Source organism: Cupressus sempervirens, chromosome 1 (genome assembly GCF_028749045.1).
Source record: "Cupressus sempervirens isolate cs-2001-9-10 chromosome 1, ASM2874904v1, whole genome shotgun sequence".
Taxonomy (NCBI): domain Eukaryota; kingdom Viridiplantae; phylum Streptophyta; class Pinopsida; order Cupressales; family Cupressaceae; genus Cupressus; species Cupressus sempervirens.
Window position 1 is genome coordinate 752910758 of NC_143118.1, and position 12952 is coordinate 752923709.

At 36.6% G+C, this 12952-nt stretch overlaps 1 protein-coding gene across 1 annotated transcript; it reads right to left on the bottom strand.

Moving 5' to 3' along the window:
* Positions 1–9271: 9271 nt before the first annotated feature.
* On the bottom strand, positions 9272–12129 carry LOC149580086 (putative protein phosphatase 2C 2). Its single transcript, XM_089812859.1, has 5 exons — positions 11487–12129; positions 10915–11088; positions 10454–10624; positions 10072–10251; positions 9272–9817 (listed from the first exon to the last, which is right to left on the bottom strand). Exons 1-5 carry the CDS (start codon positions 12039–12041, stop codon positions 9503–9505), a joined length of 1395 nt encoding a protein of 464 aa, XP_089668985.1. The 5' UTR covers positions 12042–12129; the 3' UTR covers positions 9272–9502.
* Between the last annotated feature and the right edge of the window lie 823 nt (positions 12130–12952).

Sequence of the window (12952 nt, forward strand, 5' to 3'; positions counted from 1 at the left end):
AAAATATTTTGGGGTGCACCGCCACCGCGCCACCGCGGGGCCGCCGTTGCGCCACCTGCGCGCAGCCCGCAGCGACTGCAGCAGGCAGCGCCGCCCGCGCTCCGCCGCAGCCCGGCCTCCTCCCGGCCGCTGCCCGTCCTCCGCCCTCCACCAGCGGTTCCTCCTCGTCAGTCGCCCTGCGGCCACCTCCGCCGGTAGCTCCACCAGCCCGACCACCTCTGCTCAGCCCGACAGCTCTGCAGCTACGTCAGCGCCATTGCAGCCACTGAGGGGGTGACACGTGGCCTGGGCGCCACGTGGCACCTTGCCACGTGGACCCGCCACGTCACCCCTGCCACGACGGTTTTGCCACATGGCACTCTTTTTTTGCTGCGACAGTTACCAAACCGTCAATTTTAATCTCTGGGTCTGCTGACGTCAGCATGACGTCATCCTGCATCAGCACCTTCTTGCACCTCTCCTAGGGTCATTTTGGACCTACCTTTGGTTTTTTGGCCATAACTTTTGCATACAGAGGTATTTTTTTGATTCGAAAGAAGTGCCAGAAAGCTGGTTCCGAGACGGAGACTTTGGTGTAGGTATTTTTTGGTTTTGATGCATTTTTATAGCTTTTTTTTTTGTTGAAGTCTGAAGTCCTGTTTTTGACTCCGGCATGCCTATCTTTTGCGTCCCATGTCTATTTTTTGAAAACTTTATATTTTTGGAAAGCTGGTTCTGTGTACTTTTTGGAAAAGTAGTCATTTTTCTTTGTTTTTGGCCTTTTCTCTTTCTATCATAGTTTTGGCATTTTTGCTCTATGGTGGATATTTTGATTATTTTAGGCCCGAGGATCATTTTCCTGGCATGGTTTGCTTTCTTTCCGGCTGTACTTTCTTTTGGTTCAGCTCTTTTTCATTTTTGATCATTGTAGGTATCATTTTGAAGCACTTCTTTGTATCGCACTGAGATAAAGTGTCACTTTTGCATTCTGGGAGTCATGAACGTTGTTTTGAGTCAGGTGTACTTGCACTATTTTCATAAAGCACCATGGGGGGGATTATTGTTTGCTGTTTTAGGCATTCTCCCTTTGTCAAGTGAGTGTCCCTTCCACGGCATTAGCCCATGCAGAGTCAGTTAGACCGTGTCTTTATCGGTGTCTGTACCTCTTTTCCTCTCTCCTCGTTCTTGGTTCATTTGCAGGAGATTTGGCTCACCTTCTTAGTTGCCTGTCATCACACCCCGTCTACATTAAGGGGGTTTATGTTGTGTTCTAATGCATCCTTGGTTCGATGGTTCGATAGTGTGAACTATGTATTCAGTGGTTGATCCTATGTACAAGGCAATTGCAGTGGCTGGCTACCTATGCATTTCGGTGAGATGGATCATCTACCATATAGACATGATCAGTTCATGCCTTCTTCTTCCATGGAGGTTCTTTTGATCAGCAGTTTGACAGATTTGCGACTTCTTCATGCTTCAGTGATGCTGCTTCTTCATGATCACTCTTTGTTCCTATTTTAGGGGACAATTTACCTAGTTGGAGACTTCTTCAGTTCTTCACTGGGTCCTTACCTCTTTTTGGGGGAGGGTTTTTCCCATGTGGTTTTCTCTCTTTCCCTGCTTACAGAGGTTGCATTTTCTTGCATTGTACTTGGGTACCTAAAATGGCCTCGTTGCCGGGACCCATTATGCATTTCATCTTTGTTTTGTGAGCTTAAGGCATTTCCCTAAGTTGCACTTAAGGGGGGGTGTTAGAGTAAATAATTAATATTTAATTATTTATTCTATTGCTTAAGCTTACTTAGGTCATGCATTTATTTAATATTTCATATTTAATGCATGTAGTGGTTAGTTGTTGACAACTCGGGAATTTGCTTCTTTTTTTAGCATATTCCACTTTTTTGTGGATATGTGCTGAGTTGTCATTCTTATCTTCTACAACCTTCCAATGTGTTCTAGAAGATTCCTGGAGCTCTTTATATTCGGGCTCCCTCTTTGTATTTTTCAAAAAATCACAACATCAAATCATAACATCATTTCTTATTGTAAATACATTTCTTCTTGTGTTTGCATTATGATGGCTCTCATGTCCGTTTAGGGTTTTTTGCCCGTGCTCCATGCTCTTCCCTTCTATGGCTTCTCTTTGACAAGTTTCGCATGCAGGTGATCTTGGCGTCTTCGGAGTTGGCTTTCCTCAACTCCTACACTTCTAACTACAAATTCAAGATCACAACAAAAATGTAGAAAATGTTATTTTTCCCATGCCTTTAGGAGACTTTGACCTAGTAGTAAAGTATATTGAAACTCTACATGAATATGGACATGTTCTTAGGATGGAGTAGCAAAGTTGACTCGACATGTTTGAAAACATTTTAGCAACTAGTTTCCAGATCTATGGTGTGATTCTAATATCCTTGTCCTTCACATAGTAAAACTAGGTTCTTGTTTTGGTTTGATGAGAGATTTGTAAGAATAGGAAAAATAACACCAAGATCAAGAAGCTCAAACACTAGCACAAAATGGACCAATAATGGATGATCAGAATAACAATAATGAGAATATCATATGTGTACATACATATTAGAAGTTCTTATATATAAAGGCATCTAGAATGATTAGGAGTTAGCAAAGTGATAAGCCTCAAAACTAAGCACATGTCCACCAAGAGTGGATTATCCTCCATTGAGCATAGAAGTTAGTATGATGATTAGAGGATAAGATTACATAGGTGTATCTCATAAAGAGATGTTGTAGACACCATGTGCTCAATTAGAGTGCAAACAATTGTGTTGTCTACATGATAACTCAGATAAATATGCAAACTCCTATGTTGTCACCAAGACAACTCATATGACTATGCATACTCCTAGGTGTCTATATGATAAATAATAAAATAATGCATTTAACCTAAGTAAACTTAAGTAAAAGTAATAATTAATTATTTACACTAACAATATTATCTTGGTGAAGCCCTAGATTGAGGAATCAACCTTGATATTAAAATGTAAAAGCATTATAAAGGATTTGCTAATATGTTGTAGGACTAAATATATCATTGAAAGATACAATTACCTTTGTAGATGTAATTGAATTTGATGTGTGATCAAGTATGCAAATGTAATAGCCTTGACTCAAATAAAACTAAAGGAAATCATAGAATTGAAAACCTCATGATTAGGAATGTGTGTAGTATGCCTTGAAGAACAATGGAACAACATGAGTTCTTTTGGATGATAGATCTCCTCCTTGGAAGCTGAACTCCACTACCACCTTGAAGGAAAAAGCTTGATGCAAGAAGGAAATTCTCAATCTTAAAAATTGCCTTGAAGTGCTTCAAGAATGCCTTATGGACATGTCTATCTTTTCTCTTAGTTTCTTGTAGGATCGTGATGTGTAGATTGATGGATGAAATGAAATCTTGAGCCTCCTTATATGCTAGTTTTTAGGAATGAAAACAAAGAAACAAAAACCTAGGAGAATGAGTAAATAATTAGCAAGCCTAAGGCATTTTGGTCCCTAAAATTCAAATTCCTCAAGAAAGAGGTCAACTTGGGTTGACCTCTTCTAGAATAGGTCAACCTATTCTAAGTGGGTCCTTAAAAAGGGAGCTCAAAGGCCTTAGAGTAGGTGCAAAAAGAATCATAAATTTTTAGAAGATGTGATTATAAAAGGTGATAAAATAGCTGCTAAAAGACCATATTGAAAGATGAGGGAGTGACCACATTAAGGAGGGCTAAAATGCCTCAAAATGAATTGCTTCCATTTTTAGATGGTACATCTAGCTCCCACTTTAACTAGTGTATAAGGCAAGTCATACTCTTAGTAAAGGAAGAACAATTTAAGAGATACTGTCATGATGAGAAAGAGCATCACCAAGTTCAAGGAAGCAAGCCCCCGAACCTAGGATCCTAACTCCATTCTCATGCACAAGAGCACAAAAAAAAAACTAAAAACAAAGTATGACAAAATCAAAAGACTTTCTTGGTGCATGTTGTGTGTGATTTCAAGGTTTTCGATGTTGAAAACCCTTCACATCTTATTCTAGACTAGATACTTTGGTTAAATACTTATATATGCTCCTAAGTGTGAGTGGTTTTTTAGAGTTGATTTTACAAATTTTTAGAGTATACTGTTTCACTAAAGAACCCTTTTGCTTACCTATTTTTCTCTCCAACCACACTCTTACCCTAGAGATGATATGGAAAGTGGTCATGATAAAAATAAAATACAACATAGGAAAACATAGTCAATCCATTGTGTCTGGGAAGAAGACCCTAGGGCTAATCACCCTCAAAAGAAAGATGGTCACCACTTAAGTTTTGTTATCCAAATTGTTACATATTGGCCTTGTCCTCATCAACAATAAATGGATTTAAATCATTGTGGTTGTTTAGACTACCAAAAATAAATGTAGTTAAACATGTGACCTAGGAATACTAGGAGAAGTGCATGGGTCCTATTGCTTAAACTTTTTGTGAGCATAGAGGAGGAACTAGGAAGAAAGACAATCATATCTCTCTTTCTACAACCCCATAACAGAGGTGGGCTATGCAAAGAAGGTCCTCACAATCTACTTAAGCAAATGGGAGGAACTGGGCTAGGACAAAGATATGATGGAAGCATTCTAGACCTATCATCAAAAGATTCACTAGATATGGATTAATTCAAGTAATTTTGTATCTGATAAGGTTTTCCTGAAAAAGTGGAATGTGGAGAAAAAGGTTACTAGAGTGCAACAAAAGGTCATCCCACCCAAGGGATATTTTATCCCTGATTCAGAAGGTGTAATTGGAATGACTATCCCACCAGGTGTTCAAGTTATCTCTCTTTCCTAATAATCTGCCAAGAAGAGCACACGTTTTGACTGATCAGAGTCACCCCAAAGTAATACAAAAATGAAAAAAGATTCTCCTATGGGAACTCCCATGACAATTGTATTTTTTCCTCCCCCTTTACGTAAGGGGATAAATATTGGCTCTAGGAATGTTTAGGCAATTCAATCCATGGTCCTAATGCCTCCAGCTCGATCAGTAGTGTAACTAAGTTTTCTTATCCCCCTCTTCTTAGTTCTCAATCTATGTTTTCATCTGCTACACCCACAAAACTACCATTCCATTAGAGGTTTCTCCTCCATTATCCTCTTCCACTTCAGTAATCTAGTCAGTGGGTTGCAGTCTATGTTTCTTGTTAGTTAATAGATTTGTCCTTCAAAAAGAAAAGTAAATAATGACTCAATATGCCTGAAAAGAAGAACAAAATGTACTAACAATTGGACAAGTTATCATTGATTAATAACTCTCCTCTGAATTGAGAGGTACAACTCCCTCTTAACAAGATTTTTAATGAATTAGATGACTAGTTATGTCTTTTACCTGAGGACACAAAAGGTTTACTGACATTCACCCATCAACATGGAATGAATGCGATATCAAATTTAAGAATAAAATAAAGAGGGAAAGAATAGAAAATAGCCACACGATTACACATTAAATCCCCTTTACATCATAGAGAAATGGAGAAAACATAATATTATTCTACAACTATGAATAACCAAAGGTCTGAATTCAAAATATGAAAGTAGTCACCATACAATCAACAATGATCCTAGAATTACATCTTCAGACCACAAGATCTAATGAACATAAATTGTTTTTATTATGAAATCATAATAGGAAATCATATGATTAACTTATCCTTGCAATTACAAAGAAATACAAAATAAAAAACTAATTCCCCTGCCTCTTGTTACAATCAGCGTTTACAAAAATTTCTTCTTGTTGTAGCCTTAGGACTTGCCAAAAAGGAAGAACCCATTGGGAGAAACATTTTCCCAATAAATAGTTGTATCTCCTTTCTTACTTCTCAATGATCTCTTTAAGTTTTAGCAACTAATTCTTGGAACTAACTTTTACCTTTACTTGACTTGGTAAATTCTTACAATTCTCAACACCCATGATAGTTTGGGAACAAAATAAAATTAAAGATCAGGTTCCCCATGAGATTCTATAGGATTAATCTTAACCTAGATAACTCATAATAGTCACATGCATCCATGTGCCCAAAAAGACTTGGTTAATTCTCGAATAAACTAGTGTAGGTTATTTGTAACTATATTATCTTCAACACCTGTCATTATTGGTCACCCTTAAACATCACACACTAAGGGAAGAATTAAGCTTGGGAAAAAGAAGTCAACTTTGACTATTTAACACTTTTGATCTAGGAATTAAGCTTAGTGTGTGATATTTAAGTTGTTCAATCATTACCCTATCACATTTTGCAGTGATTTCCTTATCATGTACCAGCTCTGCATGATCCAATAGTGATATCTTGTGATGATACGACTACCATCAAGATTTATAAGCTTCGCCTTCATCCCTCCTCCTTTGCATACTATATCTTTGACCAGGCTACATTTAAAAGCTTTCAAAGTTTTTCCAACAACTATTCTACACAGGCTTCTAATAATATTAAAGGACCACACCCACTTTGGACATTTTGTCAAATCATTGGCATTCCCTCTTTCTTTTGTAAGTCAAGATGATTGCATGTATATAAAGCTTCCACAAATCTACAGGTTTTGTGGAAATCGAGTCCATCTATTGACCATCATTTGTCATGGTTTGAAGAGAGTCCTACATAGAGATGATCTATAGGAAATGCCATAAGGTTGTATTTTGTTTCTATCAAGTGACTTCAATGAGCAGTCATGAAACTCGTGATTGGACAACTATTTCTGATGTACATGTGCCCACTCTTCTATGTTACTGTCTATGGTAGAGATTGCATACTACCACTTAAACCCAGATATTTTATTTCAGTGATTCTCAATGCTTATCTATTGGTGTTGAATACTCTATTTTTATTTGAATATTAGGGATATTGTAGGCAACAAGAACTTTGTAGGTGATTCAAACCTTTATATAGATCGATTTGGATCATATTGGGTGCAATCAAGATTACTTAACACTAGCAATACAACCTTTTAATAATATATCTTTCTTCACAACACGATCTTTCAAATTGAACTAATAAACTATAACTTTGCACTTTTGAATTGGTGAAGTTGAACCTTGAATATGAACTCAAACTCAGTTTTGAACTTCAAACCATGGTACTTGAGCATGCACATCAGAGCTTGAACTTAAACCTTGAATTAAGCATCTAAACCTTCGAAATTTGAACATTGAATCATAAAATTGAAACTTTGATTCTAAACCTTGAACCTGAACTCCTAAACCAATGAATCTGCATCTAAACCCGTATTTCATGTGAACCTTCAAACGTGAACTTGAACTTGAACTTGAACTTTAAACCTGAGGTTCAAGTTCAAGTTCAACACAATATTAGGACATTGACTTTACACATAACAAACCTTACAAAGGCATTGTTAGCAACAAAAACCAACAAGAAATTGACACAATTTCCCCATGGGACCAATTTGCACAGTTTATAAACTCAGGTGCACAAGCATGCTTACATTTCCCTTTGTGGAAGTCTCTTCAAATCCAAATCTATTCATTCAAGTGAGGATTTCCCAAGTGTTATCTTTTGACAATAGTCCCCAAGTTGTCCTCAGTGCTCCTCTTATCACCTTACCCCTTGTCATTGTGAGTGTAACTATCACCTCCATTTGAACCCCAAAAGTTTCCTATTGGTAGCCATATTCTCTTCCAAGCCATATTTTTGACACCCCTATCAACTTTTTCTTTAGCAATAGTCTCCTATGGCTTCTCATCTAAGAAGTCATTTATGGGGAAAATAGTCTCCTCGTTTGAAGAATTTTAGAAGGAAGCAAAATCGAGGAGATAGGTTGATTGCCCACATTTTTCAATCTCACTCTACCCCATGTCTCAACCGCCCCAATCTCAATGAGGTGTTCACGTAAGTGGTCCCATATTCAACTTACAACCAACATAATACACATGTCTAATTGATTGCATTTCCAAAGCTCCTTTTGCGAGTGATATCATTCCTTTGGATTACTATCATTGTCCATGATTGCCACCTTCATCATGGCACTCTCTGCAAGGATCATTTTTGTCCTAGCTGATTAAAGTGTGTTGCCACCTTTTCTTTCAAGGTTGGATGAAAGGGTGACACCTCATTTCCTTCAAGGCATGGTGTTGCAATTTGTTGGAGATTTCTTTTTGGGATCAAATTTTGGGGTGCTATCCTACCCAACCTATAAAAGGAAGATAGATGTATGAAAAAATGATTTTGTCTTTTGAGCCTTTATCTAAACTTTTCATGTTTTAAGAGACTTTTAGCCTTGAGTTGTAAATGTGTTAAAAATATTAATATAATCAATTGTGCATTCGACCCTTTGATTCTTCTTGGTGTTTCCTATTCAATTTACTAAGTTTTTATGCCATTTGAAACTTCAAATTGGTGTTTGTGGTGGATGTAATGATCAAACTATGTTATTTTATAGCTTTTCTGTTCATTTTATACACTTACGAGTGGTCTTGTTTTATGGTCATAATGGTCATAAAACTCATAAGTTCATATTTACCTAGGTGGTTTCATAATTTGACCTTAATAACCCAGTTAGGATAACCTGTACAACCTGTTTATTCATTCCAAATTTTGGTGGATTACTTTTACTTTTTGCATTTCTAACGCTTTCCTTGACAAACATATAGAGAGTTAGGTTCTCAAATCCCATCTAGATTACCCAATCAAAAGCAATGATGTCTAACACTCATTGAAACTTCCCATTATACTGGTGTTGTCTCCTTGAGAATGATTTTAGGAGTCCAGAGGTCCAAAAGTCTAATTGTGAAGGGTTAAATAAATGTAAAGCATACACGAAAATATATAAATTAGTAGAATAAGGATGGATTCACACATTGTATATAGACACCATAGATGATAGAGTAAGAAATGAGTTCATGTTCTCACCGGCTTATGCCATCTATTAAAATATTTTTATTAATAACTCTTCTTCAAACTTGACATTATATTAGAAAATAAAATAAACATATAATTTGACTATTACAATAAATATAAATTTATTATTATAATACTTCCTACACAAACTATTTTGTGGTTATTCTATTTTTCAGACTTTCTTGTCGAAGAAAGTTGAGTTTGTAGCATAGATTAATGAGGTCACACCAAAGGGCTCCCTCCCCATTCACCACATATTACGTTTGTTCAATTTCACAAGCTTTTAGCTTAGCTAAGGCCTAAGCCTACAAGTATATATGATTGACCCAACACGTATTTGAATCTTGATGGTCACCTAACGATCGCTCAATGTACAAATTTCTTCAAAGCTTTAACTTCTGCTTAATGCAACCTCATTTTATTTATTCCCGTCCTTTGACATTCGTTCAAATGCTGTCATTCTTACAATAATGGTTAATGGTAAAAATGTCGTTCAAACTCAAGCCTACTGAAGATCAATAGAATAAAAGGTTTGTTTCTGGTATTAAATTATGTACAAAATCATCCAAAAAAGATGTCAAGGCCTCTCAAATTTTTCACATACAGTTTTGGGTTTGGTGAAACTTATGATCTAATTTGAGGCAATTACATTATCAGTCTTTCTTCTGCAGAAATTTCTGAGATCAACCACCATGACACTAATATCATCAAGTCCACCCCTGGATACAGAGAGCTCCACAAGCTTTTTGCAAGCTACCATAGAACTTGCCTTACACAATTGCTGTGAACCATTGCACCCCATATTATTAACCTTGTCATTAACATTCTTGGCTTGCATCACCTCTGAGAGATTTACCAAAGGAGATTTAATTGTCTTGGCTGAGAAGTTACTGTTTTCTTCTATACAAAAAGGTCTTGCAATATCCACCGCTTCTTGACTACTGACCTGAGACAAGCATAAACAGTACCAGGGATAAGTGAGTGAAACAAAATTGCACCTTTTGTTTCAAGTTGTATATTACAAATTGTTGAATGGAACTATACAAGTATTCTATTGTTGCTTTTCGATTTGATTGTGTGAATGTTTTTAGCATCAACTAAAGTACTAAAGTATTATAGATTATCGATCGAAATCTACTGATATCAAGTACCCAATCAGAAAAATCCATAAAAATGTCAAGATGGGATCAAAATCTGTACCTTCTCCCAGAGCCCATCAGATGCCATTATCATAAATTCACAGTCAGAGGTAATCGGCAACATTCTGGTGTCTGGTTCAGCTATTACCCATTGTTTCAGCTGCAAATCTCCAATGCTTCTAGAAACAGCTAAGGTGCCCTGTACTCTCCAGGTTCCGCCATGAATATCCACATAGCCACCCTGCATCAAAGAAACTTCAGATATCAGAAATGATAGAGAAATAAAGCAAGTCTATATAACACACTGGTCAATTGTGAGCCTCTAATCTGAAAAATCTTGGGTTCAAATCTAATGAAACTTAACACATAATAATAATTAATCTCAACAAATAATAATAGAAAAATAAGCTAAATATTTAAATTGTGTTTGTACTTTTGCTTACCAGATTCTCAATCCTTTTCTTTTCTTTCTCTGTTCCTGGTTTATGATCACATGTAAGAACTTCAGCATTTCCATTTCTACTAAGCACAGCACGACAATCCCCGGCATTGCCCACTACTAAACAACCATCATTGATCAAAGCAGTTACACAACAAACCCCGCTGCTTACACCCTGCTTATTAGACAATCACATTCAATTCAAAGTAAGTAAAGATTCACAACTTACAAAATAAAATAAAAATTGAAAAACAAAGAACAAATTTGTTTTCCCATAGTTGGAGAATCTAATGTACCTCAACCTAGAAATATTAGGCTTCAAATGATTTCTTACAATATTGGTCCAAAACAAAACAAAATCCTCAATGGAAATTTGAAAACAATACTGTGTCTCTCTTCGTATATTCAAACCATACAGTCTAGGAACATATTAGTCCCAAGAATTACAAGCTTCAAGTAGTTTACCTGCTCTAGAAAGTCATTGTCTGTTGCTAAAAACCCATCTTTAATTGCCCTCTCTAGCTTTCCATCTTGTTCTCCTGATATGTTCATCAAATCTACAATCTTTTGTCCAAGATTCTCTGCAACAAAATCTGCTGCTTTGCGGCCTCCATGCCCATCATAAACACCAAAGAAAGCCTGCCAGCAGCCAAACCCCAATCCCTAAATAGTTAAATTTTCATTCTGATGATAAATCATAAGAGTGTGCTCCAAAACGTAGAGCCATTCCTCCCACTATTATTTGATGTTTGACAATCTGTTTGATTTGGTATTATTATATAACTTCAAGGAAAGAGTTCGTGCAGGTTCTTGTCTGATAAGTATGCAAGGAATTTATTAACAGCAACATAGTTTTATGATCTGGCTAATTATTCAAAGGGGGCTTCTTTTTGGAACAACACTTCTAGTTTGTTTTCAAATTCATGGTTCTAGTGTATTATTTTTGTGTCAAGTGATATAATAAAGAATAAAGACTGCAATACTAAATTCAGGCTGCACAAACTGAATCAAAAGGAATGGTTAAGGACTTGTCTTACCTGCTGATCATCCCCGTTAATCTTTGTAATAAGCTTGTGGGTATCTTCCATAGTTTCCTTCTTTCCTTTCTTAGAAAAAAAGCCACAATGATCCCCTTCAAAGCTAATGCTTTCTTCCTTGACATTTTTCTCATTTAGATCAACCATTTTAAGTTCTCCCGGAACCTTAGGAATGTTAAGCTTTGTAGGGCGCTTTCTTTTGAGCTGAGAATAAGAAAGCACACTGACTTTACCACAACCAACTTCTACCTCTGCCAAAACTCCTCCTTCAGCATGTTCATCTCTTAGCTTTGGAATTATTTGCCTGTTTTCCCTTTGCACAAGCTTCAAACTATGGTCCAAAACATTCATGCTATTATCATGATCCCCTTGAAATGAGAAGTGATTATTATCATGATCATTGGGGAAAAGCCTTGATGGATCCAAACTCAAAGCATTCCTTGAAGGAGAACAATGGCGTTGGTGGCTCACATAGTTCAAGTGTAGATTAAACTGGGATCCTCCATTGTTCAATGGGGATGATGCCATAATTGGTGACTCTACTTGCATCATCATTGAGTAGAATCAAAGATACTGCAAATGTTCAAGTATGGGGATCTGCAAGAAAAACCATTTGATACCCAATCTACACAAATGAGAAGCTTTTTCTCAAAAACATAGATTCATATGGATTATAAAGAACCCCAAAACCTTGAAGCTTTCATTGTGAAATCTTGCTGACTAGTTCCTTCTCATGTCTGAATACATAAATGCAGTGGACTGGGCATCCATGTTTTTGTGTTTTACAGGCACACAGCATTTAAAGGGAGACGTATTCCTTGGGTAACTGTGATGATAGTGATTGAAATATCTTGGAAGTGAAACGTATGATTGTTTGATTTGACCTAGTAGTGATCTACCTTTCTGTTTCATCTTCCATCTGCATTGCCTTGTCAAATCTTTGACTCTGACAAGGTTATTTAATGTTTGTGTATTAAATTTTCTAATAAAGGTGGCAGAAAGAGTAGTTGCAAGATGTAGCTGAGTAAACAGTTGAATGTCAAATCATGTGGGCATCTGTCGGTGGTATTAATCATTCTATGGAATGTGTGAGAGACAAATTGAATGTGATATTTGCCGTTAAATGAAGGGCATGTTTATGTTTCTCGAATAATCTAGTTGTATCTTGCTTTTACGAACACGTTATTCCAAAGTCTTTTTGTTTTCCTGTCTACCGTAGCGACCTGCCCTCTGCTTTGCCCTTGTTGACCGTCTCAAAGATGTGGACAATGTCCAACATGTTTCCAAGAATATGGGGAACGATTAATTCTAAACATGTATGTGAAGAAGATTTATATATCAGTAGTTAATCTTTCATCATCAACTAGTTAATCTTTTCGTCATCAACTAGTTAATCTTTTTAAGGGTTTTAATTGTTTTTCTTATTTTGGCAAGTTTTCTTTCTTCTCAGTTCTAGAATCTTTTGC